Raw genomic sequence first — 27,865 nt, 5'->3', positions numbered from 1 at the left:
CCCTCTCAGGGACGTTTTGAAAGGGGGCTGGGTGTACCCATGTTCTCAAGAAAGCACCACTAAAGTTAAACTAAGTTCCATGAATCATAGCCCCCATGCCTTCTAAAGATCAGATCTGACTAAATTAAAACCTTTCAGTTTTAATGTTTCAGAAGACACTAGCACTAAATGGTTTTCAAGGGCCATAAAGGGAAAACAACAGCAAACATAAACAGCCCGAATTGTCTCAAATGTGTTTTCGCTTTAATTAAATAGGAACCATCTGTCGGAGGGGGTGGGGGAGGGGTTTGAAGTGGATGCAATCCATCCATATGATGCCTACACTGGTTTCCACCCAGCCTCCATTATCCTGAAAGTTCTCCCCTCTGAAAAGAATTAAATAAGGGTACCTTTTCGCTCCACCCAGCCAGACAGAAATCTCCGCGCATATGGAGATGCAAAAGACTGGGTGCTAAACACTGAGTGCACACAGATTTCAGCTTCAGAGAGGAACACTGAACAAGGAGCTCACTATGTAAAACTCAAGGCCAGTTCTCTTAAAAAAGAAATAGGAAACAAAAACAAGGACTCCAGTGTAAATCACATTGCATGAAAACATCCGGGGTGGGGGAAGGTTCAGGACACCCAGGAAAGTTAGTGAAGGCGGAGAGCCTAAGACCACATTCACAACACCATGGTGCCACTTTAAAGACTTCTGACTTCCCCCAAAGAATTCTGGGAACTGTAGTTTGCTGAGGGTGCTGAACAGGGCTGGACCAATACACGTTGGCACCTGAGTCATATCACAGAATGCTCCATGTCCCCTGCCATGGCAAAATAGGGGTGAGTGAAGATCCATATCGGGAACAGGGCGGGAATAATGAGCTACATCAGGAACAAGGGTGGTAGGAGACCAGCAGTGCCTCCTATTTGCCAGAAGGCTGCTGTAGAGGTGGCATGGGGTGGGGCGCTGCCAAGGTAGTGTCAGATCTGGCCTCCAAGGAGTGTGCCACAGCCACTATTGCCACCACGGCGGCAGCAGGCTATTCATTTCTTGGAGACTTGATCTGGTGGCCCTGTGGATCCTGCCGCCTGAGGCAAGTTGCCTTACCTTGCCTCATGGGTGGGATAGCTCCTGTGCTGCGAGTTGTTAGGAGACCTTTATTCCCCAGAGTTACAATTTCCAGAGCAGTTGAACAATCGATCCCTCACAGGGAACTCTAGGAATTGTAGCTCTGGGCGGGGGGAATAAACTCTCAACACCCTTAACAAGCTATAGCTCCCAGAATTCTTGGAGGAAGCCATGTTCAAAATAGTGTCATGGTGCTTTAAATGTATAGAATGAATGCGGCCTAAGTTGAAGCACTGGAGGACATAGCACTGCTCTCTCTTTGGGGAACCCCATGTAATCATTCCTCACAAAGCACATACATACAAACACCCAAGAGTGGTGTTTCCTCCTGGGAAGTTGCAGAGAGTTAGGTCAGGCAAATGACCACCCTTGGAGAGAATGCCACAGGGAGTAGGCACAGCTTCATCAGAACTTGGGTTCAACTACATGTTTCCATACCAATGTTGACACAGAACCAGTTCACTTACTTGTATTATCAAATGGGATCTGTTTACAGTCAGCGGCTGGCCAAGGGCAATGGTAGACTGCTCCTCCTTCCACGATGTCTGGCTGGGTAGTGTTGGCCTTAGGAGCTCCAACTAGGACACTTACTCTGCAAAACATCCATAGGCGTTCATGAAGAAGAATGAAATAGCAAAGGTCAGCCGTTTCATTGAAACATGGCTGTTTGCTGAAGGCTAGCTCAATAGCTAATTAAAAAAAACAACAACTTATAAGCATTCAACAAGAATAAATAATGGTCAAGCACTTTTTGGAATAGGTAATTAAACAGTTGGTTGGTGAGCACTTAGAAAAGGATGCTGTGATTACTAAGACCCAGCATGAGTTTCTCAAAAACAAGTCATACCAGATGAATCTCATTTTGTTCTTCTTTGAGTTACAAGCTTGGTGCGTAAGGGAATACTGTGGACATAGTATGTCTTGATTTCAGTAAGGCTTTCGACAAAGTCCCCCATGATATTATTGTGGAGAAGCTGGTAACCAAATCCAAAGAGTGCTCACAAACAGTTCCTAATCTTCATTGGGGGAAAAAGTGCTGCAGGGTTCTGTCCTAGGCCCAGGGTTCTGTCCTAGGCCCAGATGTTCAACATCTTTATAAAGGACTTGGATGAAGGTATTGAGGGGATGCTAATCCAACATACATGCCACCTGGGAAGCTACACCATGCATTCCGCCTTCTGCCTTGTTCTTTGAACATCTAAATAGGGTTACAGGACAACTTCTCCAGCAAGCTCATCATTAACATGCCCCCATGCCCTGCTGGTGGGTTTCACAGAAGCATTTGGCTTATCTCTGTGGGACACAGGGTGTTGGGCTAAACAGGCCTTTGGCCTGATCCAGCAGGGCTCTTCTTATGTTCTCAACTTAAGGAAAATTCATTGCCACATTACATTGTGAAGTCCAGTAGAGTAGACAGCTTTCAAAGCAAAGATGAAAGGGATTCACAAGGGATAGGTCTCTCAGTGGTCATGACATTGCTACAAACAAGCTCTACGTATGTTTAGAGGCAGTGTACTACTCATCGTAAGAAGCTAGGAACAAACAAACAACTAGGGGTTGTGAACTGTTTGTGAGCCATCTGGGGGAAACTGCTGCATAAACAGACTTTTGGCTTCACCAGGCAAATTCTGTTGATCTCAGTAAGAAGGCCAAAGGGCTCATTCGGTACAGCATGAGACCCTTCATCTCAAGGTCAAGGGTTCGAGCTCCACATTGGGTGAACGATTCCTGCATTACAAAGGGTTGGACTAGATGACCCTTGTGGCCCCCTTCCAGCTCTACAATTCTATGATTCTGTGAGTCTATGAACTGGCTCTCACATCACCACCATCCATTGGAGGCTGGTGCATTAGGGGCATCAGTCACTACAGTCAGCACCACCATCATATGCTGAAGGCAGAGAGGAGGCAGGTTTGAGGGACCCCACCCTGCCACTGATGATGTTGGACTCCATCAGACCTAACCAGCATGGCCAATGGTGAGGAATGATGGGAGTTGTAGTCCAGCAACATCCGGGTTTCCCATCCCTGCTTTAAGGTAAGTCAGTATTATTATCTCCCAATTTTGGAGACAGGAGGACTAAGGGCTGAGAAAGAATGGCTTTGACTAAGGCTACCAAGTGAGTTGGTGGTGGAAGACTCCAACCAGGGGCTTTCATAGCTCTTAGACACTATGCTCCATTTGCTCAGTATAGGCATTGGCCCCAAAGCTGGCCAATAAGCCATACATCAGCATCTTCCCTGCTCCAGCAAATCCGCTTGCAGATCTCCAATGTGACACCAACATTCCATGGATTCATTTCTCAAATATCGGGATGACTCTCTCCTGTCTCTGGTCCACATACCCTCCAAATATTTGATAGACCCAGGAGCCATTCATATGTGTACATTCACCACTAGGCTACTGCAAACACCACATGTATGTGTGAATGGGACATCACAGATCAAACACTGTAAACAGAACTCATCTCAAGCACCATGCTTTTCAGTGGAGTAAATCTATGCCAGGCGTAGGCAAACTCAGCCCTCCAGATGTTTTGAGATGACAATTCCCATCATCCCTGACTACTGGTCCTGTTAGCTAGGGATGATGGGAGTTGTAGTCCCAAAACATCTGGAGGGCTGAGTTTGCCTATGCCTGATCTATGCATTCTGCTACTACATGTACAGTAATACAGGGTAGACTGATGGCATGCAAGCCTGCCTATGGCCACACCTGGTCTCATCAAAGCAATCAGCTCAGTCTATTCAACCTGGCAACAATCCACAGCTTACAAGAGAGAGGTTTTAGTGCAGCACCACTGATGTCTAAAGAGAGAGTCTACAGAACTACTATCAATAGAAAACTGCTGCGCACCTTAAATTGGACAATTACAGTTTGATTTCCTGCCCAGTTAAGGCAAAGTAATTGGCTTTAATCCTGTCAAATTCAGTAGGGCTGAATCAGCAGAAAAATGCGCTTCTATTTAAGTCGCAGAAAGCATTTCACAGTAACACACACACAACTTGTTCTTAATGGGCTTCACAGATGCTCTGTGAAATATACACAGTCTAAACCCAGGGGGTACATCTCAAGTGACTTGCCAGTGATACTGTCAGGCTGTGCCACTGAGCCTATATGTGCCCCTGACGCAGCCTCACAGAAACTCCTACTTAAATCTAGATTTCTACAATTGCATTGATTTCAGCACCATGGCTGTGTACAGTATGGGCACCATGCATTTAAAGCAAACCCCCCCCCAACAATCCTGGAAACTTTAGTTTCCCTTCACAGAGGTACAACTCTCAGCATCCTTGACAAACTGCAATTCCCAAGAATCTTTTGAGGGAGTGGGGTGGGATATGCTTTAAATGTGTTCTTCACATCAACCCACGGATCGGTAGACCTGCACATTGTGACGCTGCTCTGGAGGAAAAGGATACTGGATGCTTCGCGATCTGTCCACATGCATCAAATAGCAAGAGACGCTGCATTTGGTTCAACTTAACTGCCTTGAAATCAGTCCGGACTCTGCGGTCTGGACTAAGAAGGATACAGGATCCACTCGATTCTCTAGTCCAGATCGCAGAAGACCTATTGGTGGAACTTCCCACCAGCCCATTGCAATCTCTCGCTGTATGATAACTGTATGATTGAACTCTCTACTTGAGTTCAATGGGCTTACTCCCAGGTAAGTAGCCTTGCCTATGTACGCCTACTGGAAAGTATGTCTCGCTGGGCTCAGCAGAGCTGCTGACTTTCGAGAAAGCCAGCTGCAATCCCTTCACTGACTTGGGAGTAATTACTTCTTTGGACTTGCTTCCGAGTAGCCGCGCCTAGACGGCTACCGCTAGGAAAGAGTGCGCGCATTGCTCCTGGCCGCGGGCTCAGGAGCAGAGCATCTGCTTGGGATGTAGAAGGTCCCGGGTTCAATCCCAGGTTCAGGTAGGAGCTGGGCAGAGTCCCTTGCCTGAAACCCCGGAGAGCCTCTGCCCGTCAACGCCCCGAGCTCGATGGACCAGTGGGCCTGATCCGGCACAAGGCAGCGTCCTCCGTCCGTCCCAAGGGCAGCCGACCGACTCCCACCAGCTCGCGAGGACGGGCGGCGAGGTCTCCGCAGCCGCTGAGCCCTATATATATATAAAAGCGCCGGGCGCTACTTACGCATGGGGCGCCGGGCTGTAAAAATCCAGCGCGTAGCCGAAGTAGCTGCCGTCGGGGCCGCCGTAGACGGCGAGCTTCTCCTGGTCCAGGTTGAAGGCGCGCAGCGTCCCGGCCAGCGGCGCCAGGAGCAGCAGCAGCGAGAGCAGCGCGCCGCCGCCCGCAGCGCAGCGCCCGCACCAAGGCGCCGCCGACGACGACGACCCGAGCAGCGGCAGCAGCGGCACCAGCAGCAGCCTCCGCCGCCGCCTCCACATCCTCCCGGCAGCCGCTCCTCCCTCGCTCGCTCGCTCTCCTCAGGAGTCCCAAGCGGCGGCAGCGAGGAGCTTGAAAGGCGCCGCTGGGAGCCTCGCCGGGCTACCTCTGGCCGCCGCCGCTGCCGCCCCCGCGCCTCGCTCTGCGCGCGCCGCCCGCCCGCCTGCCTGCCAGGAGGTGGCATGGCGAGGGAGGCGCAAAGCCCGCCGCTGCCGGCCGTCGGGGCAGCGCGCGAGGAGTGCCTGACTGGGCGCCCCCTGGTGGCCTCGGCCGGGCCGCGACGGGGAGGGGAGGCGGGAGGGCCGAGCCCGCCAAACGCGGACGCCGCCGCCCCGCTGATGGCCCTTCCATTTCCCCCCCCAAATTTTTTTTATTGGTTTTCACAACATTATAAACAAACAAACACATAAAATAAACAAATATAAATCATAGCCTTATTAAAAATTACACTTATTAACATTGTTAAGTCACTTCCTCGCTTCCCCTTGGTTGAATTTCATTGCATGTCCTTTTAACTGTTTTCCAAATCACAGTTCTTTAAAAAAATTAACTTAAACATTAACATCCTTAGATCTTCACACTATGAAATTAAACATATTAATTCATCACTTAACTTAAATAAAATCCTAAGCCAATTAAGTATCTGCAAGCTGTTTTCAGTTAATCGCTGATGGCCTTTCCAGAAGAGCGTCAGGGCTGGAGCTTCTCTGGAGAGGAGAAAGCTCATTTCCCACAGAAGCAAGCGGCTGTGGTCACAAGGTCTGGCGTCTGCACGCTGCTCTTGCGAATGGTCCTCGTCTTCATTTGGCATGCTTGCGACTTCGCGGAGGGTTGTCACGGACTTGCGCCGTTTCAGGGCCACTTAACTTCTCTGTACTCCGTTTCTTCTTCCCGTCTACCCTCAGATACAGTTATTGCACTTACAGCCTCTGCATTTTTCTCCAAGGAGCCAGAGGTGTTCTCCCTGGTTCTCACGCTCCTCCTGTACTTCCCAAACAACCACCCTGTGAAGTAGGTTAGACTGGCCCAAGGTCACCCTGGTCTCCCAGGTCCCGCATCCAACCACACTGGCTACTGAGGCAGTTCTTCATCCATCTGATGAAGAGGACTATGCTCCACAAAACCTTATGGCAGGGGTCAGCAACCTAAGCAGCCCACGGAGGGTGTTTGACCGGCCCACGAGCCGCCCCCAAACTGAGCTGCCTGCTCATGTGCTGCACTAAATCAGTACAGCGCAGGGACTCACTTCTGTGGCGCCAGAAATCATGTCGTGTCTGTGCATGCGCAGACACCGGAAATCACGTCTACACAGGCGCAGACGCCGGAAATGACGTCTACACAGGTGCAGACGATGGAAATCATGGGCGCACACACGCGATCCTGCCCACGGAGGGATCTCCATGGGACCGATCTGGCCCAGGCAAGAGAAACCTTGCTGACCCCTGCCTTATGCCATAATACTCTCAAAAATGCCCCAAGCTGCTGCTGCTTTTTCTTCACCCCACCATGATTCCTCCCACCCGCTCTTCCAGGACTTCTTGCTTTTCAACAAACTAAGAAGGCTGTGCTTCTGACTTTTCCCCAAAAGTCAAGCTGGGTATTCCTTTGCCAGAAGGAAGAATGAGGAATGGCAAAAATCTTCAGAAAATGCTTATCTGTGGCCATATTTCTCAGCTTTCAGGGTTTAAGTTAGGAGGGGAACCAGTGACCTTTCAGGATTTTTCTTAGGAGAGCAGACTTTTGTTGGGAGAAGGGCAGAACATCAGATTTGTATTGGTTTTATTGCTACGCCCGTGCAGCCAGATGTTGCCAGACTCCAACCCCCATCAGACCCAGCCAGCATGGCCAATGGTCTGGGATGATGGAAGTTGTAGTCTGAAAACATCTGGATGACGACTGCTTCCCTATCCATGGTTAAGGCAAACTATTGACAACTTTCTCTCTCAAAAAACCCTCTACCTTTCCTGAGTTCTGTTTATCAGTGTTGTTAATATAGGTAGGAGTTGCCTGTATTGTAGTTTTCACTAGAACAAAGGGAAGGGGGACAGAGATACACCGTGATGGAGCCAAATTGTCTGGTGTGTTTTTTTCTGGCATGAGAAAAAGGCCCTTCCTCACACACATCTGGGTACTTCTCTAAAACCAGCTTATCTTGTAGCTTTTGGCAGGACAAACAAAAAGCCGTGGAAGGAGAGAGATGGAGGAGTCAGTTGAGAACATTCTGAACAAAGGCATTTAAAACAAAGTCAGAGACAGTGTAGGGTGAATTTATATATATATAGTAGTGGTGTGAATGCATATGAGAGCGGCAGGCAGAATAACTTGGCCACATCCAACCACTGCAAGCAAAGAGCAAAATTTATTTCCAAGGTTAAGTGCAGCGCCTTAAGCTGTCATCACCAGCTTGCCCTGCCTCATGCTATTTGACTTTTGAGACGCTCCTATCAGCTGCAGTGTTAAGTGAGATGTAACCAGAGCTGTTGTGCAGATTTTTAAGGGTGAAATGAACACATCAACTTCCCATAGCGGTGGGAATGGAGCCACGGAGGCCTCTCAAACTCAAGAGGGGGAAGGGAAACATTTGGCCCTCTTTCAGCATAACTATGACAAAACAATCACATCATATACATTACAATTAATTTTTTTCCCAACATCTGGTTGTTTTCTGAAAAAGGAATAAAATCGGCTGAAATTTTAAAAAGCAGGATAAAATAATCTGATAAAAAAGAAATTTTTAGTTGAGAAACTTATGGCAAATGTTAAAGGGACCCCTGACCATTAGGTCCAGTCGTGACCGACTCTCGGGTTGCGGCGCTCATCTCGCTTTATAGGCCGAGGGAGCTGGCGTACAGCTTCTGGGTCATGTGGCCAGCATGACTAAGTCGCTTCTGGCGAACCAGAGCAGCGCACGGAAACGGCGTTTACCTTCCCCCCTATTTATCTATTTGCACTTTGACGTGCTTTTGAACTGCTAGGTTGGCAGGAGCAGGGACTGAGCAACAGGAGCTCACCCCATCGCGGGGATTCGAACCGCCGACCTTCTGATCGGCAAGTCCGAGGCTCTGTGGTTTAACCCACAGTGCCACCAGTGTCCCATGGCAAATGTTAAACCTTATTAAATCTTTATTTCTGGTACTTCAAATAGGTGAATATGGTTTGACAGAGTTGTAGCTAATAGTGAACTGTAAGACAGGGGTGGGGGCAATTTTTCACACCAAGGGCCACAATGGGCCTTAGGGGTCACTGTTTCCCCAACCAAGGCAAGACGTAGAGGCGGCAACCATTTTCCATCCATCCAACTGATGTGTAACCACCGATGGGCAGGCCCTTTTTGATTCGGAAGAGGGCAGAATGGGGGCAGAGCAGGCTAATGTGGGTTCTGCAGATGCACACTGGGACCAGGAACAGAACCCCCATGCAAAATGCTCGCTGCCTCTATCGCCTTTCTTTTTGAACTATAGCAATTATCCCTAAATCGGCAGCAATAGACACAAATTAGCATATGCAAAGTATTATGCAAACCTATGTTATTTTTGTGGTGCATAAGTAACTACCCTACTGCCAGCAGAGGAAGGGTATGGACCTTTGGTTCCCTGTTCGAGAGAGACAGTCATTCTGACACATCAGTAAGTTTTGCAATTATGTCTGGTTCTGGAGGGGAGCATTAAAAAAATGAGAGTAAGAACAAAAGCAGCAGCAGCAGCAGCAGCAGTATCCTGTAACAGAAGGAAGTTGTTACCTCTTTTCTTTAGTCTATCTCTTGAGGAAAAGCAAGCCAGTAACTGTGAAATATGGAGAGACAGTTGACCTTGAACCTCTGCTGCTCCAGAGTATTGAGTGCATTGAAATAAAGCAGGGAAAGAAACAATGTCACCCCCTGCCCAATATAATTACCCTAACAAAAATCGTTATCTCCCAGAACAAGGGCAGGGTCTCTGAAGGGGGGCGGGCTGTTTCCAAAGGAAACTCTGATCAAGCCAAACACACTTTTCCCACAGAGGGCCTGAGTTTATTTTACAGGGCCCTTGCCCACCCAGAAGAACAAACAAATCCAAACCAAAATCCCAGGGCTCTCTCTCGCCATCTTCCCCTCAAAGTCAACATGAAAAATATGGGGCCATCTTAAAACACAAACAAGATAGCATTTGTGCTCTTCAATACCCCTTTGCTTCATTGGCTAAGGATGCTTCAAGTGCCTGATCCCTCTGCAGTCAACCCAGCTTTATTGGGGAAAACAGAGTTCAACTGCACTTGATTCTCTCTCTCCAGAAACACATTCTCTGCTGGGATTTGACAATGAAACTCTACATATCAGTTCTGGGACTGCTGCTTCATTTTTCCACGGGTGCTACTGAGGAATGCAAATGACACAGCGTTAAAACAGGGGGTTGAGTTTTGTTAGATATTTGGCAGCAAATTGCAGACATTGTCAAACATAATACAAAATAGCACAATTAGGTTAATGGTACTGATAAGTACCCAAGACAAATTTCTGCAAGGAAAATGATGTGCTCTGGATATTATAAAACAGAGCCACACACTACAGTGCCAGTTACATGATCATGAGACTGGGGTGCGGGTTACAAACCTCTAATAACGAACTGGAACAACTTGGTTTCAACAGCATTTTACTGCTACTAAAGCACATGCTAGACCTTCCTAGACATATGACTCCTGCATAATAGTACATTTGTGTGCATTTGTAACCTTCAGTAATATGCCTTCTCTCCTGCAGTCCAAGCATTTCTAGCCATCTCCAACTGTTCTTTTTGGAGAAAATAACTGCAAGCCAAGAGCAGCTGAGACTATTAGCATAACACATGCTTCTAATAGTTATTTTGTATTTGCCAGAGTACAGCAACACTGATTTTTTAAAAAAATCTGCAAGTTACCATCTCACCTTTTCAAACAGTTCTGGCCTTTTGAAAAAATACTATTTGGAAAGGTGTTTATCAGTAGTAAAGTCCCTGGTCAACGAAAGGCTCCTTTTAATAGCACTTATTTCTACAGAATAGCTGCACAGATTGGCAAGAACATTTTGTATTTGAGAAGATGCACATTTCTGCCTCTTCTGGTGGACTAAAGCAAGGACGGAGGAGAGGTTAAGAATAGTGAATCAGGTTGCATTATAGCAATAGATGTCTGAATATTTTTGCTAGGGCAAAGCAGCCCATTTATTGAAAGGAAAAACAAGAAGATTGTTTACTCCCAAATTCATTAGAATATGCCTGAAGTGTGCGTGTTTTAAAATAAAAATTCTGTGCAACATTAATGGCACATGGCCAAGGAATTTCTGTGAAGAGCTCCATGCATGTGACGCTGCCTCTACCACTGAAGTGAACAGAGAAGCCTTGAAACACAGGAACTTCAGGTGGAAGTGGGAGGAGATGAGAACATCAATGGGGATGATGTATCACTCTGAAAGCCACACAACACCTTTCCTGAACATTCTGAAAAACAGGGTAGCCTTGACTAAAGTATAATATACCATTACTCAATAGCCATAGAGTTACTCTATGACATTAAAAAATAACAAATAAACGTGACCAAATTGGGTAGGCAAGAAGGCAAAAATCACTAGTTCACTATTTGGGTAGATTTTTATTAAGCCCTGCTAGAGAATAAATAATGGACTATACTACTTGAATAACAGATGTTTTCATGCATGTAACACATACAATAGTGCTGGCTTATGTTTTTTGTTAGGACATGTTGAGAAGAGGTATTTGGCAATAATAACATGAACAGCTTCAAAAATCGCAGCACAAATTCTCTCTGCTGTTAAGGCTTTTTTATATTTCCTTTATACAATATCAAATATTATTATTATTATTCTATTCTTCTTAAATCTTGCTTTGACTTTCAGTGTGCCAAATATGTAAATTCTGGGAACAATACAACTGCCAATAAATAGCATTAATCATTTATAATTAGCCATTTTAAAAACAAAAAATACCCCACATCATTTTTTTTGCTGTTTGTGCAAAGCCATGTAGACGAGTCTTAAGATTTCTAGAAGAGAGCAGCAGAAATTTAACTCATCTATACATATTCAGTGCAAATGCCAATCTAGTCCCAAAGTTGTGATCCTGCAGTGTATGCCAAAACCCACCCAACAGCTGCCTTGAATAAGCCCTGAGAACTGGGTAAAAGCTACCATGCTCTTGCACAGCTCTCATCCATCCTTTTAAGTGGGGTGCATGTATGGAAATTTCCCGATGGGTTGTGCCCTAAGGCAGAATGATCCAAATAAAACATATGGCCAAACAAATGTGTAAACGGGTGAATACTATGATGATGTTTAAGACCAATTTCATCTAATATGCAGATACTGCACTTCTAGACCATTTCCCAGGTTATTTTTGGGCTGAACAAGGAGGCTTCTGGGTGAGAACTCACAATAACTGTACTACAATGGCCAAAGAGGAACTAGTTGGTATAATAGAAATCAATCCAATTGTTAAAAAAATTAAATAGTCTAATCAACACTGAAAAGTGTTTATTTACAGTTTCTCGGTGACACCAGTGTATAGCCACGCAATCAAAAGTATAGTTTGCTTGTGTTTTTTTTTTTTTTAAATAAAGGCAGTTGCCTACCCAACCCTCATTCAAAATGTTAGATATTTATAAGTACATGGTCTTTTCTTAGCATCAATTTAACGAAGGGGATCGATCTGTGGTCCAGAGTAGTTCTATGTATGGCCATTTAGTCTGCAAACAGCGCTTGACTGGAGTATCATCAGTTTGTAGCATTGGGTCTTCAAAGCCCATAATCACTGCTGTGCCTTCGACATACATGACCTGTGAAAATGTAATTATCTTATTTAATCTCCTGTTCCAAAGAAATACCATGTTATTTTAAAGACCAAAACCAAGCCATTCTATTTTTAAAAGATCACTTCGAGAGCAAAGGTTCAAATCAATTTAAATCTTCTGCACCTTATTAACAAGATGAAATGAAACACTCTTATGTTTTTGTGCCGTACTACACGTTCACTATTAACCAGAAGCATACATGAAGAAAGGATATAAGAGGGACTCTAGAACCAGCTTGGTCTTTAGTTTGTTAGTCTCTTCTGGGGTGACGGAACATGGGGCCTTGAGGACAGGCTGTAGGGAAGGAAGAGACACCTAAACTCTTAGCCCTTGCGTCTGACTGAGCTTGCTCTGCTGCCAACATGCAGAGGCAGCATGTGGAATTCTCCACCTCCATTAATTTTGGAACGAGCAGGTGGGGAGTCTTTAAAAAAAAAACCAACACAGTTGTGCAGATCTCAGGGATCCACCTAAATCTGCAGAAATCTCCCTGGGCCTGTTTTTTCACTCAGTGCACAGGGAACACTACATAGTTTACTATATAAGATGGGGTGGGAACCATATCTCTAGGCACCTAAACTGAAATGGGAGAGAAAACCCTACAGCGATGGACACAAAACAGATTATTCCATAAAATAAAAGCTAGTTCCGTAATAATTTATGTTTTAAATAAAGCAAAGCTGGAAAATTGTTTTAGTGATCAGTGCAACAATTGCCTAGTACTCTCCCCCCAACTCTTTTCTTGACATTTTGAAGCACAGTTATTAAAAATTTCATGATAATTCTAAATTCGCTTATTTGGTGGAGAGAACTGGTGACAAAACGCTGACATTTCCAAATGCCTCCGTAATCATTTGCATTTCCGTAGTTTTCTATTTGTTCTTTTTTTCCTAAGAACATGTGTCACCAGCCAAATGGTAAGTGGTGGTTTTATCACACTGTGGACTGCCCACTTGGAAATAGGCTGAACCCAACTTATTTCCATGGGATATCTGCAGCTGCCTAATTAGGTGTATGAGAAGTCACTGCTGCCATACCTTTTCATTGTAATTAGATTGCTTCAATCCATTGTAGTGGTATACAGTGAATGATTCTTGAACCTTGGACTCCTAAGAGAACACACAAGACAGTTACTTTCAAGTCATAGGTTCATATCATTGAAGGCATTTGTTCCCTTTCTCCACTTTGAATGAAACAAGAAACTATAGTTAATGGGAGAGTTCCTGGTTTCTTTGCTGGCTTATGAAGGGAGGACTGAAGCAGCTGCATGAAGAGGCTGCATGCGTGGATATATGGATCATTCCTAGCTTGACTTATTAAGCCAAGATACGATCATCCAAATGCAGCCATAATGTATATTAACTACAGAATGGTGAATGCATCACTGACTCCCATTTGTTTAAAAATGCCCTATTGCAAGAATAGAAAGAAGGGGTTACATTACCTGTTCAGGGAAAAATTCTTGAAGAAAGGGACCTAGTAATATGATTCCTAGTCCTTCTGGATCTAATTTCGTTTTCATGAGATTTACACTAAGATAAGATGAACAACACAAAAATATCAGTGTGGTGCATTCATATTCTTGCATGACTAAGCTCTATGGTTCTACAACACTTTTAAATGCCAAAAACAATCAGGCTGTTGTATTTAGAATCCTAATAGCAATTGCAAAAGAATGGCATCTGGTTGCCAAATAAAAGAGTTATTTTTAAACCAAAGTAATCTTATTTAAAATCAATGTAGCAACAACAATTGACACACTACGCCTTATTAGGTAAAGCTTTCAGAAAAAGTACACTGTCTTAATTCCTTGGATTTTGCAGCAGAAGAGAGTGAAGATAAGCCTTGAGCATTAACACACACATCGTCTTTCTAACTGTCCTGAGAAGACCCACCCTTGTTTTATCTATTTGACAGGCCACGATGAACAGAATTCAGCATGTAGAGATGGGGGATTTGTAGCCCTCTAGATGTTGCTAGACTACAGCTCCTGTCATCACTAACAACTGACCATTATGGCTGAGGCCAGTGAGAGTCCAACAGCACAGAGGGCTGCAAGTTCCCCATCCCTGCACTAAAATAGACTGAGGAAAGAACGCTGTATTTACATAGTACATTTTACATTTATCTTTGATACAATGTTACATTCATGCTGAGAAGGAAATAACCAAGCATTTCTCCATTCATGTGAATGAAAATCTCTCTTTCTAAAACTAGTCTTGAATTTGTATGTAAGCACCTTGCTCCTTAGACTTACAGCTGATACATATTGAATTAGTTGTGTACACTGTAGCAAAAAACAACAACCATTTAGGTGGCATTTCATCCTGGCAAAGGTTTTCTAAACAGTGTTCTAAAACAGCTGCCAATTTGTGCTTACTATTCAGGATCTGATACAAGGTCCAAAGCCTTCATTACATCTTCTAGAAGACTGTCTGGTATAAAACCATTATCTGAAAAAATAAGGAAATGTCATTAGCATGAACTAGCAGGTGTCCAAGAATTAAAAATATTTATATGGGCTGATTAATACTGCCTATTCCGAAATGGGAAGTAATGCGCATTTCTCTAAATACAGATATGAAAAAGCAGACTTTGAACATGCAATTTCTTGGAAATAACTTCTGCTCTAATGATTTTCAGGGCACTGTAACTTGCAGTTGCAATTTTAACCAAGCATAGCAATGCATTTACTTTTAGAATGAGAGAACTGCATTTTTGCAAGAGAGCATATCAAACAATGCAAAGTTTCATTTAATGAGCCACGCTATACCAGTGCCAAACACCATAAGAAATGAGAAAATGTGAATATAACTATCTATTTGATACTAAATTCATGCAATTTATATTCTCTGTGGAGTAAAAGGGATAACTGATAGTATCTGAATACTTTTAAAGCATTATTTTTACTGTCATTTGAAAACGTATTGTGAACTTGTCAGAGAGTGCTTTGTTCTATCATCATGTCACAATGCATACTCTTTTATTGGTCACTAAGAGCAAGAATTTCTCTATTTTATGCCAACTTTAAATCATCCGATTGTCCTAATTTGGCACCTTAACATTTAAGAGTGAACTCATTTGCATTTGGTTACAAGTAAGCATACATAGGATCATACTACATATCTTACCTTCAGGGTCATACGTTTGAAAGACTCGTCTGGCTTGTTCTGAGGGAGCTTCAGGAGCAACAAGAGCTAAATCCTTAAGAGAGAATTCCACAAGATTAAATACATCACTGGAAAAATGATGAAAAGCAATAAACACAAACAATGAAATGCAGAATGTCATCTTCATAAATGAAACATCTAGGAAAGTGAGGCATATGTTAGTTTGTTTGTTTTATTACTAAGAGAAATTGGTAATTAATAATCAACCCTAGTGAACAGCAGGACCAAGCGGAAGTAGTAGTAAAAGATGTTGCAGTAAGTGAAAGGCCAAAATGGTTCAGTTCAGACACAGCAGCAAACAATAGTTAAGAAAGCTCTATTACAGTTTTAAATCATGTCCAAGTTGATAAACCATTGTTTACAATATAGTGACAAACAAAAATCACAAATCATAATTTGAAATAACTTTGCAGAAACATGGTTTGGCACAGTATCAATTGACCAACCATAATTGTGGCTGTTTCTCTACCATCAGGGCTGAATGCATGTACAGACTAGTGTGCTGAGCGGATAAGCAGTTCTAAAGCATGGCTTGCCATCTAGATCAGGGGTCAGCAAACTTTCAGCAGGGGGCCGGTCCACTGTCCCTCAGACCTTGTGGAGGGCTGGACACTCTCTCTCTCTCTCTCTCTCTATATATATATATATATAAAATTAACAAATTCCTATGCCCCACAAATAACTCAGAGATGCATTTTAAATAAAAGCACACATTCTACTCATGTAAAAACACGCTGATTCCCGGACTGTCCGCAGGCCAGATTTAGAAGGCGATTGGGCTGCATCCAGCCCCCGGGCCTTAGTTTGCCTACCCATGATCTAGATTGGTATTTGTGCAAACTATGGTGTGACATTGAGCTACTGTATGCTTTCAGCACCAGAAACAGTGCATAAAGGGACTTCCTGGGTTATACAAAACAATAAAGAAAGCAATGATTACATATCTCACAAAGCAGTGCACCCACCCACACATAAACAGTACTGCTATTTCAATTTTAGGTCTAGGGGCACTCAAATTTGAGCGCTTTGGATTTTTTTCAATCAAACAGTTCTCATGAGTTGAATGGTTAGATGCTCCTTTTCTCCCAATTCCTTCCCCGTCCCCCTCCTTTCCTCTAGTCCCACTGCCAAATTTCAGTGGTTATTATAAGCATTACGATGGGCAAAGGGGGAAAGTATAATTCTTTCTTCCCAATCCTAAACTGATAATTGAGATAGAGAAAGAAGCAGCAAAGGTCTGGGGATGGTAGCTACTCCAAGAAAACACTGGGGCGCAAAAATGTTTAAAACATGTAATAAGTGTTGGAAATGTAAGGAAAAAGAAGGATCGCTTTTCCATATGTGGTGGGAATGTAAGAAGGTAAAGGGTTTCTGGGAAATGATATATAATGAGTTGAAGATGATGTTTAAATACACATTTGTAAAGAAACCAGAAGCCTTTTTGTTAGGAATAATAGGAAGAGAGATAAATAAAAGGGACCACAAACTTTTTCAATACGCAGTAACAGCGGCAAGAATATTAATGGCCCAAAAATGGAAACAAGAGGAGTTACCGACCCTTGAAGAGTGGAGAATGAAACTTATGGATTATGCAGAATTGGACAAATTGACTGGGAAGATTAGATATCAACGGGATCACAAGTTCATCGAGGACTGGGGAAAGTTTACAGTTTATCTGAAAAGCATACGTGACGAACAGACAACGCTAGTGGGTTTTAAAGAGGCTCTGTGAAGGTTAATGATGTATTGTAAAAAAGAAATAGAATTGAAAGGATAATATTAAATCGCAACACTAAATATAGCGAATGCGTAAAAATGGAAAATATGGATGATTGGTGGAGAAGCCGGTGGAAGTCCAAAAAGTTGAAATTTGTGAATAATGTTTGAAATGGCGAATTTGTAAAAGGAAAAACCTTAATAAAAATTATTATTATAAAAAAAAGAAAAGAAAACACTGGGGCAGCTCTAGGTAGGGAAGAAGCAGACCTGGCAGTGATCCTTGCTCTGTCAAAAGCAACAGCCTCAGTGATTTATGGGGTAAGCGCGGAGCTCAACAAAAAGGCTCTACCACACTTCCTTGTCTTATTATGGAGGCTCTTGCTGCAGATACAAGTGGAACAGGCTGCTTCTGCAATCCTGTCTTATGCTATGCTTAGTCTGCACCAGACATGCTCCACACCCCAATCAAAAAGTACAGCTTTAATTTTTGCAACATTTGTATTTTGTAAAAAGCAAGCAATTCATTCACTTTGGGCAGCAACACTTATTTAAAAAACAAAATATCCCAAAAATGAACTTCATCTGCCAAGCATTTACAACTTCTGCCAAACACAAGCACCCAGGCCTTGCAAAACTGTTGTCTAACAACATCCCAACCCCCAAATCTTCCATAGAAGGAAATCCTATCAGTAGTTTACCAAGCATTGTTCAAGTACACCATGTCCTAAAGGCGAAGAGGTTCATGTTTTACCCTTTGGACTTTGTAATATTCCTGCCCAAAACCATTTTGCTGTATTTTTAAATGCTATTCTGATAACACAAATTTATTTTAGAATCTCATGTTTACCCTTGGAGGCAAACACACACCGTTAGTACATTGTAAAAAAAATCTCAGCCGCTTTTGTTCTCAAAAATCAAAAACAGCACATACAATCTCTGTAATAACTGCAGAGCTGATAAACATCATTTAAAAAAATACATCACTATTTTTTTTTAAACTTTCTAAATACCATTGCTCTAAAAACAGTACATAGCTGTGGACAGATGCTGTCATTAAACTAGATAAAAGACAGGTCATATTAAGTTTAAATACCCTAAGAAGGAACAATATGGGCATAGACTAGCACAGAGGTTTTCAGCCTTTTGGGGTCCACCTCTCCCTTGACCAACTACATTCTTTCTGTGGCACACTGTGGGGCTCAGGAGCCCAGTTATGCTACCCCTTGCCTGCAGAGCAGCCTCTCACATTTTCCCAACAGCCTCCTCTCCTTGGGAGTCCTCCAGGCAGCTGCTGCCCCCCCCCCGCCCCAAAGAGAGGTGTCTCCCAGAGGCAGCATTCGCCTGTGGAGCTTATAGCCAGCACTGCTGCAACAAACGGCTGTGCAAGCCTTTGGGAGGCAGAGACATGAGAGGGCATCAGAGGAGGGAGGGACAGAGGCCTGTGTTGCCTGCCACACCCCTGACCATCATTCAAGGCCACAGCACACTGGTTGTAAACCACTGGACTAGCAGACTGCTTAAAATTCTTAAGATCCAGAACCATTTAGGACCAATGTCTGTCAGCTGCACACTCTATCCTCAACACAGAGTCTTCCACCTACATCCTAAATTTGAATTAGGCAGGGATGGTAGAACAATTGTGACAGCAACATAGAATCATAGAATTGCAGAGCTGGAAGGAACCATGAGGGTCATCTAGTCCAACCCCTTTTGCCCAGTGTGGGGCTCATACCTACAACCCTGAAATTAAGAGTCTCATGCTCTACCGACTGAGCTGTACAGAGGAACAAGATACTGCACAAGCTGTAAGACTTTCCAAATCCAGCAGAGCTAATGCTATACCAGAGGCTGAATGCCATCACGAGGCTGAAAAATTATATTTAAATTACAGCTTGCCTTCCAATAAAACTTAAGGCATGAAGATCACATCCACTGATTTTGCTTTAAGCAGGTGCTATTCCCAACAGGCGGGCTCCTAAACCATTTGATGCAGTTTTAAAGAAGCAAATATTTTCGCAAATTATAGCATGTTTTCATTTTGTAAGAATTACTATTTCTTGTTTACTGGATTTTTTGGAGGACACAGCAACACAGCATTAATTTTATTATCAATTTGCTAAGTTCTTATTCTTCTTCTGTTGGCTTAAAGTAGGTTACAAATTTAAAACAACAACATGTAAAGATATTATGTCAGTAAATGCATACTTTTGCACTATAAAAGTTACCTCGTAACAGTATTTAACAATTACATTATGCTACACTCAAGGCACAGTAGCTCAAATTGGTTATACATGTATAATATATACTTCTTCAAATACACTAGTGACTTAAGACATCTTGACTATTAATTTAAAACTCATGCATTTATTTATGGGCTTAGCTCATGGTCATAAGATATCAGTGTTAGTGGTTTGCTAGATTGCTGGAAACATTCTGGGCAATATCCAAGTTGCTCAATCCCATAGTAGACCATGGAAATTAATATTACTTAAGTCCATTGATTTCATTGGATTGGACTCTGTTTACACCAAGTTTCAGAACAAAATCAAGATATTTTTATTTGAAAGTATTTTGCCTGATGTGTAAACAGAGCTTCCAAAATTCATGACTTCCTCCTCCCAAAGTAGTGCTAAAAAACAAGAGAAAGATTCAGCAATTCTGGATGTATTGGTGTGTCTTGGCAGTAAGATTTAAAGAGGCTTTAGAATGGTCTTACACATCCTTCTTGTCAGGAACTGCTGTCTTAAGGAAAAACCAAAAGCATTCATATGTGTCTATACAAAGATCTTCATCTCCACACAAAGGAGACAATTAAGAGAATGCAAAGCAAGCTTATCACAGCTTCAAAGAGGAGTATGAAATGGATTTGCAAGGGTATTAATTGCACTTGTAAAGAATGAAACTGAATGCTGTATCCAAGGTTATATGCAGTGTAGGTGGGCAGGTAGCAGCTGTCACATGCATTACTGTTTGTGCAATAATCAAACAGCTAACAGAAGACAAACTGATTTTAGTAAAGCTTTGTCATCCATGTAATTGTATCAGTGCCGACATTACTATTAGCCGTATGTTAAGGTATTTAAACCTCAGCTGGAAAGCACGCACCAGGCAACACAAATCCAAATTAAAGTCCAAAGACTAATGCTTCATTCACACACAGGAGTACGGTGGGATCTGAACAGCTTTGTCAAGTATTTGCTACCAGTTGCTGCATCTTGTGCTGCATTAGAGGCTATACTGGACACCAACCAAGTTAATTTTTGAGATGGGTGGCAGAGCTACAGTGTGCACATGAAAAGAACACATAGTTCTTTGGATCCTAACCATATATACAGTAATGAATCTACAGAGACCAGAGAAGGACACAACCACCTCCATTTTCAAGTGGTAGAGTCTCAAAAAAAAAGAGTGTATCACAAGCCTTTTCTCTTTCTATAGATTGACCCTTATTTAAATAAGCTAAAAAATACAGGCTAGTCATAGATATGAAGTGGTATTCAGTAATTAGTTAATATACAATGCGTTGCAATGTAATTCAAGAACTATGGGATATATGCCTAAACACCACAAATAAAACCCATTTTAGAACTGTGCTTTTGTTGGTTTTTTTTTGCTCTTCAGTTAAAATGCTTCCAGGCACTGAATTATGTTAAAATAGAATGTGCCAATTTGTGTTGTTGTTGTTTTCCTGGGAGTGCCTTATGTCTCTTCTATGAAGTTGCATTTCTTACAAAAGAGAATTGGATTCTGCATAACTGATTTCAGCACTCTATTTTTTTTTTTGCTAACTAACCTTGTCAGCATAGACTTTAAATACGGTAGTCCGAAAGGTCACTGTTCATGGCTGAACGTAGACCATTAAAAGGTAATTGTATATACCTCTAGGTGGTAGAACAAATTATTTCCTTTAGGGTAGGGGAGGGGTCTATCAGCTTTTCTTCAAGATTTTAGCAGCAAAGTGTAAAATCACAGAAAAATGTTTTTTATGTTATGTAGGTATAGAACACTAAAGTGCTGAAATACAAATATTCAAAAAGTATGAGAAATCATGTTTTATAACTAAAGATATACTAATCTTTCTTCATATTACAGTCTCTTTAAAATTACAGGGTCAAGCAATGTAATCATTAACATCAAACACTGAAGTTAACCATTAGAATGTTTCTGTGCTGCCTTTGTTTTACCTCCAATTTTAACATGATATTACAGATTACTGCAACAAAGTACTATGAGCCAATAACAATGTACTTAGATCTTATTTAGTGTTGTCTGAAAACAACATGCCCATTATCAGCTTTGACTAAAAAATGTGCAACATCTCCAGTGCTAAAAAAATAATTAAAGTTTCTCTGGTCCTCTTGCAAGTTTGGGAGCACTCTGAGACAAGCGCACACACATCCTTCTTAGTCAGGCATAGGCAAACTCAGGCCCTCCAGACGTTTGGGACTACAATTCCCATCATCCCTGAACACTGGTCCTGTTAGCTAGGGATGATGGGAATTGTAGTCCCAAACATCTGGAGGGTCAGAGTTTGCCTATGTCTGTTCTTAGTATTAATAAATATTCCAACTATTATCTTGAATTCCCTAGCTTCCACCTCCCCAAATACCCCTGTTCTTGGATGCTTTCCTACATAGTCATTTTTGAAAAATCCACACAGATCCTGCAGTTTCACACTTATCCAGAAGTTAGCTGTAACACAGAATTCATGCTGAATAACTCATCTAAGTCCAGAAAGCAGGAGGAAAATGTCATCCTTTCCATTCACCAAAGATCAGTGGAATGCAGCTGCAGCACACCCCATCCCTTGTTTTGATGAAGTTTCAGGATCAGTCAGAGAAAAATGTATTACTTCCACACTTGGTAAGACATAGATTGCAATGCTCAATACATAGCTTTGCACAAATAGCCATGTATGGTAATAGTTTTAGCCAAGCAGAAGGGTCTTTGGGACTTGATTTCTAACTACTCAGAAAAACTCAAGAAGATCCTGAAGATGAGTTGTTTTCAACCATAATACTGACTGAGTAGTTTGCTTAAGACAATCTCAGAAATCCAGTATGTTTTCATGTAACATGTATGCCAATAAATTATTTTAAACCTTCGGTGCTGTGTAAGAAGAGTATACTGTAGAAAATATTTGAACTGTAGACTTAAAATAAGATGTATTTGACCTAGGGTGATGAAATGAAACAAAAGAAAGGAATCCTACCTTGGCAAAAAAGACTGTGAGATGAGTTTCACTGCCAAGTATCCAAATAGGGAACTTTGGGGACTTCAAATAGGAGCCAACCTAAAATGAAAAGAAAAAATATGTAGCAAGTTCATAACCTAACACCATACAACATTTTGTCCTCAAATATTGCAGTGTACGCTGGGCTAATAGTACCCTGCAACAGAATAGCTCTGCACCCCGAGAAAATAAAAAACAGACATGGTTTGGCTAATTAAACCATCTATGACCTTTTAAACTCTGTGTGGGGTATTGTTATTGTTTGTTACTGTTGAATGTCTTTTTCTATTTTAAACTGCCCTGTGATCCTCCAGTGAGGGGTGGTATAGGAATTTAACAAATAATAATGCTGCTGCTTATTTTCTATTCCAAAATCCAGGTCAGGTTTCCCCATATGTATGAAGGAGCTTGGTATGAAAGGACTAAAAGAGGAGACAGTTACAAAAATTGGTGAAAGCTAGCTATGTACAGTATTCATCACTGTGACCTCTGATTCCTAGATACTGTGTTTGGATCTTGCTTTACCAGACAAAACTGCATGTTGCAAGGTTCACTCTACCATTCTAATAACTATCATCATGAACACCACCATCTTTATTAATAATAACAACCAACATGAAACTGAATACTTTTTTAAAAAAGTAAAATCAGAATTGGCCACTGTGAGAAAAGGATGCTGGAATAGATGGGCCACTGACTGGATTCAGCAGACTACTCTTATGTCCTTAATTATCAGGATGAATTCTGTATTATACTGAATGCTGTACCGCAAATATGTGCAAAAACTAAATTTATTGTTTTTTTATGCACGAAATAAGAAAGTTTCAGAGCTGAACAAGTGCATGAGTGATCCTCAGAGGAACAAATCAGTGTGGATGCTTCAGTAAAGTATCAAATATATTGGGTATAATTCCTGCACCTGCAGGATTCCTATAGCTCTGTTTTCCCATCTTCCCCTGCTTACAAGGGCCCATTAAGAGTGAATGGTATGTTCGGAGCAAATTATTAATGGTTTGAAACAAAATTTATACTGAGGCAAGAGGGAAAGCTGGTATACATGAATTTCTTAACTATGTAAATAACTTTTCACAGGCAAGGGGAGGTGAAAAAACAGGCATTCATTGATCCTATGAGTATTCTGGCTTAGGTGGACTAGATTGTGCCTTTTAGATTCTTGTGACAGGAGAGGGAAGCGAAAGACAGACATAACTTGTAACTCTGAATAAGCTAAGTTTCTTCATTTCTTACTCATTAGCAAGACAGATGACTTTGCTGTTGCTAAAAAAAGGTGATTCAAAAAAAGTTTTTAAACTTGAGATTTGAAAAATTTAGATGACATATGCTTCATCTGTGATTTCTCTTCAACAGTTAAAGTTGAAATACCAAGTTTTGAAAGGAATTTCTTTCTGGAGTTAACACCAGCCATGCTTTTACATAAGGAGCGATATCCAATTAAGTCATACTGAGACAAATACCTACAGAAATAAATTGACTTCAATTATTTCAATGGGACTACTCTTAAGTCTGAATAACACCCAATGACTATAAACTATCTTACCTTACAGTATCTTAGAGATTCCATAAGTGTCAAAAAACCAACAGTTGCTTGTTTATGTATTCCAAGTAGTTCTGAAGAGAAATAGAACTCTGCATTAGACTGCAAAATTTGAGTCATGCTACAGTTTCCTTCTTAAAACATGCCATGAAACTTTGGCCTACAAACATGTAACAGAGCACATAAAAACTAGGCAGAGAAATAAGGGTGCAATCCTATTACTAAAATCCTCTGACTGAATAGACCTTGGAAGTGACAAAACTACTGAAAGACTCATGGAGAGCAAATCATGTTGATGGAATGAGATATCCACCCCCAGAATGATGGTGGAAGGCTAGAGACAGAGGCCAAAGCATAGTGGTGGCATTCTTGGCCCAAATCCCATCACAAATTTTCAAGAGTAACTTATCATGGAAATCAAGTCATAACAACAGAACAAAAAACTGATAAACACATACAATATAATAATTCTTTCTCTCTTTTGTTTACAAGAAGCTTTTTGTTTTAAACAAAGCAAATGATGCCAAATATATGATAAACTCTTAAAAGCAAACAATGCTAAGAACTAGAACATCCTTCTCAATGGGCTTTTTCTTTCCATTGCCAACTTGTCCTCTGTGCAGAAAATTTTGAAAAAAATTGGCTTGTAAAAAGGCCACTCTAAGAAAAACTGAAAACACAGTTGGTGTACTACAAATTTATCTGAACTCAAGAGCATGCTGTTAACATATCAGCAAACTCTGCCCCAAGCCTGCCTGCTTAATTTGAGGCAAACTCCTCCTCTCCCCCAGTCCTTTTTGCATTCCGTAAGGGAGAGTTATAAAACATCTCAAGAAAGGTGCAGACATGTTGCCTGGACCAGTGGTTCCCCAAACCTCCCCCCTCCCACTATGAACCACTTGAAAATCAGTACTTTTGTTTATTATTATTATTATTATTATTTCTTTAATTGATTAATTAATCAAAATTGAGTGGGCTACTTTTTATGAAATAACAAATAAAATATAACCACCAAACTGAGTTATTCTAGTTCTTAATCTGTCAAAGGAATTAATAAGGAATACCTCAGAGAAATTTGTGTGTGGTTAAGATATAAGAATATTCTTTGAACAGGGAATAGGGAATGGAAATTGGCTATAGATCTGGGGAAATTACTCATTATCTCAAAATGGGGGGGGGGGAATAAGAACGATAGAAAAGAAGAGGAAGTACCAACATTTAGTGTGTTGGCAGAAGAAATTGAGATGTTCTTGAGTAAAGAACTGAATGATGTTGAGGAATGAATGTGAACTCTTAAAAGTTATTTTCTTAGAAAATAAAAAGGAGAGTAAACATGTACCTGGAATGCTCACAGGGATATAATTTTAGAGAAGGGTCAAACAGAAGCAGAAAAACAAGTTGGCAAGGAAAGGGTTAAGAATCACCCAAGACTACTTTTTGTTTGTTTCTTTGTTTAAAAGAGTGGCCTTTGGGGCTTCATTGCAGACATTTGTGGGTAACATACAATTTGATTTTTAGCCACTTTTGCCCAAGGAATACATTAGTACCCAATCAGGTAAGTACTACAGACCCCATTTTTCAAAAGTCAAGCCATAAAAAAGGATATCTCTATGGTAGTTTTTGTTATGTTTTGTTATGTGAATGATGCCATGACACTCTGGGTGGGTTGCACAGACCTCCTGGGGTTTGCAGACCACCAGCTGGGAACCACTGCATTACTGTATTGTATCTAGGCTGTATCTGAACATTACAGAAAAAAGTCAGGATTATCAGCAACTCTATACCCATTTTCTTCATTTTAATCTTGAAATTCTGGAAAGACGAAACAAACTACAGCTTCAAGTTTCCTCATCCTTTTTCAGTGATTCATTTATAACCAAATGGCTATATATGGCAATGTACTAGGGACAAACACTCTGTGGGCAAACAGATCAGATTGGGTGGGGTGGGGGGAGTGACATGGGGATTAAATTAGTGAACATTTTACATGTATTTATTTTTCATTCTACTAAGAGCATAGTTCTAGATTCAATGAAGAATTCTATCAAGTTTCTTATAAGCACATTGCCAAAGAGCTTGATTACATGAAACCACTACCAGCCTTCCTATTTCAAGATATAAATGCTTATTAAATGGGAGACAAAGGCACTGCATAGCTATCCCACAGTAAATACCTTGTGCAATGTCTTTCATAGCAACTAGATGATTTTGGAGAAGTTTACCCACATTCTAAACTCCTATTTTTCTTCCTTAGGACCTACTGCCATCTTGTGGTAAACTAAAGAGTACAAGTTTCCTTGTGCTGTACAGACGCTTCAGGTTACAGACGCCACTAACCCAGAAATAGTACCTCGGATTAAGAACTTTGCTTCAAGATGAGAACAGACATTGCACGGCGGCGGCAGGAGGCCCCATTAGCTAAAGTGGTACCTCAGGTTAAGAACAGTTTCAGGTTAAGAACAGACCCCCAGAACGAATTAAGTTCTTAACCCGAGGTACCACTGTACACAGTACTGGCAATTAGCTAACATGGGCTAATGCGAACTCCTGACACCCTAGACTCCTTGAATAAATTTATTAAAGCCCAGCACTCAAATCTCACAGAACTTAGTGGGGAGGCAGTTTACCAAAAACGAATGACTAGAATTTTGCAGTCAAGTAGCATTTTAAAGTGGAGTAATATGTCAATATTCATAAATAGACAAAAAGAAACACAAGCATTCGTATAAAGCCGTAGCTTTAGTTTGTAAGAACTATATACAATTCAAATGCAAAACATTTAGTATATCTCTTGATGCTGCACCACAGCAATGTCATATCAAGTACAAACTTACTCATTCCTGAGCATTCCCTGTCTCCATCCCAGACGTTAGATACTGCATGCCCCGTCAACAGGAGGTTAATTAAGCTTTGGCTTAATATGAAGAAAACAAGCTTTTAGATTTGCAATTTGCATTCACATTTTTCTAAACAAATTAATTTTGATGGCACTACAACTTTTTTCTTGAAAAGCACATAGGGAGATAAAGCAAGCTACAACATGCACGTAACTTTTTTCAGAAGGTCTAGGTTCAATTTCAGTTCATCTGGTATAAAATCATACCTCTAACACAACGGGTGCTAACAATATGAGATGCTTCCAGATGAAATGATAAAAAGCCACTGTCCCACATATTCACCATCAATTCTTTGCAATTAATAATGGCTGAAACTGTGTTTCTAAAGTATGATTTGTTCAGAAAACAGGTAGTACTTTCCTTAAGGAAAGTATAGGTCTAACCAGAGCTTACCTTCCATGACCATACACTGGATCTATTAATGGCTCAGTTGAATCTTCAATTTCATTTTTTATGTTTTCAATGCCCTAGAAAACAGGAACGCTTTCTGGTATATTTACTGGCATAGTGGCCACATCTTCCTGCTAAGAAATATTTTTTTTCTTTTAACAAATAACCAACCCTTAACATTTTGTCAACAAACCTAAATATTAGTATCAGGAAAAACTGATACATATGGTTAGTTTGCACTTCATTTTGACTAACTTGTTCCAACAAGATAAATGAATTGCCATTCAGGCTGTCACTGAACAAGCAAAGGATTAAACTGGGCATAGGACAGAGGGGCACATGCAAGTCTTGGCCCCAGTGCTCCTAAGAGAAGCTAGCTGCTGTTTAGATCTTCGTAAAATGACCCCAAAAGTCTGAATGAGTTAAACACACACACCATATTTTTCCGGGTACAGTATAAGACGCCCCCATGTATAAGATGACCCCTATTTTTTTCAACCCAAAATTAAGAAATTAAGTTGTTTAGCTTTTTTGGGGGATGGGGAAAGTCACTTCCGCCAATCGCTCACCCGCCTACCC

The 27,865-nt window shown here is 41.5% G+C and overlaps 2 protein-coding genes across 4 annotated transcripts in view; both read right to left on the bottom strand.

Moving 5' to 3' along the window:
• ITGA8 (integrin subunit alpha 8) overlaps nucleotides 1–5,650 on the bottom strand; it is a 128,803-nt gene extending 123,153 nt beyond the window's left edge. For 2 of the 3 annotated variants that reach the window (XM_053409512.1, XM_053409514.1), the window contains exons 1-2: nucleotides 5,255–5,649; nucleotides 1,579–1,703 (exon numbers count right to left, since the gene is read on the bottom strand). In XM_053409512.1, coding sequence (XP_053265487.1) covers nucleotides 1,579–1,703; nucleotides 5,255–5,508 — 379 coding nt within the window. In that variant the 5' untranslated portion in view covers nucleotides 5,509–5,649. Of the gene's footprint in view, nucleotides 1–1,578; nucleotides 1,704–5,254 lie in introns of all 3 variants that reach the window. The other variant, XM_053409513.1, reaches the window with a different exon arrangement.
• A 5,437-nt stretch (nucleotides 5,651–11,087) lies between these two features.
• MINDY3 (MINDY lysine 48 deubiquitinase 3) overlaps nucleotides 11,088–27,865 on the bottom strand; it is a 33,708-nt gene continuing 16,930 nt past the window's right edge. Inside the window, exons 7-15 of the mRNA XM_053409531.1 lie at nucleotides 27,290–27,363; nucleotides 26,834–26,913; nucleotides 24,003–24,073; nucleotides 22,424–22,504; nucleotides 15,454–15,526; nucleotides 14,703–14,775; nucleotides 13,767–13,854; nucleotides 13,360–13,431; nucleotides 11,088–12,307 (exon numbers count right to left, since the gene is read on the bottom strand). Coding sequence (XP_053265506.1) covers nucleotides 12,158–12,307; nucleotides 13,360–13,431; nucleotides 13,767–13,854; nucleotides 14,703–14,775; nucleotides 15,454–15,526; nucleotides 22,424–22,504; nucleotides 24,003–24,073; nucleotides 26,834–26,913; nucleotides 27,290–27,363 — 762 coding nt within the window. The 3' untranslated portion in view covers nucleotides 11,088–12,157. The remainder of the gene's footprint in view (nucleotides 12,308–13,359; nucleotides 13,432–13,766; nucleotides 13,855–14,702; nucleotides 14,776–15,453; nucleotides 15,527–22,423; nucleotides 22,505–24,002; nucleotides 24,074–26,833; nucleotides 26,914–27,289; nucleotides 27,364–27,865) is intronic.

Source organism: Podarcis raffonei, chromosome 12 (genome assembly GCF_027172205.1).
Source record: "Podarcis raffonei isolate rPodRaf1 chromosome 12, rPodRaf1.pri, whole genome shotgun sequence".
Lineage (NCBI taxonomy): Eukaryota > Metazoa > Chordata > Lepidosauria > Squamata > Lacertidae > Podarcis > Podarcis raffonei.
The sequence above is the reverse complement of the archived record's forward strand: the minus strand, read 5'-3'. Positions and strand labels throughout refer to the sequence as shown.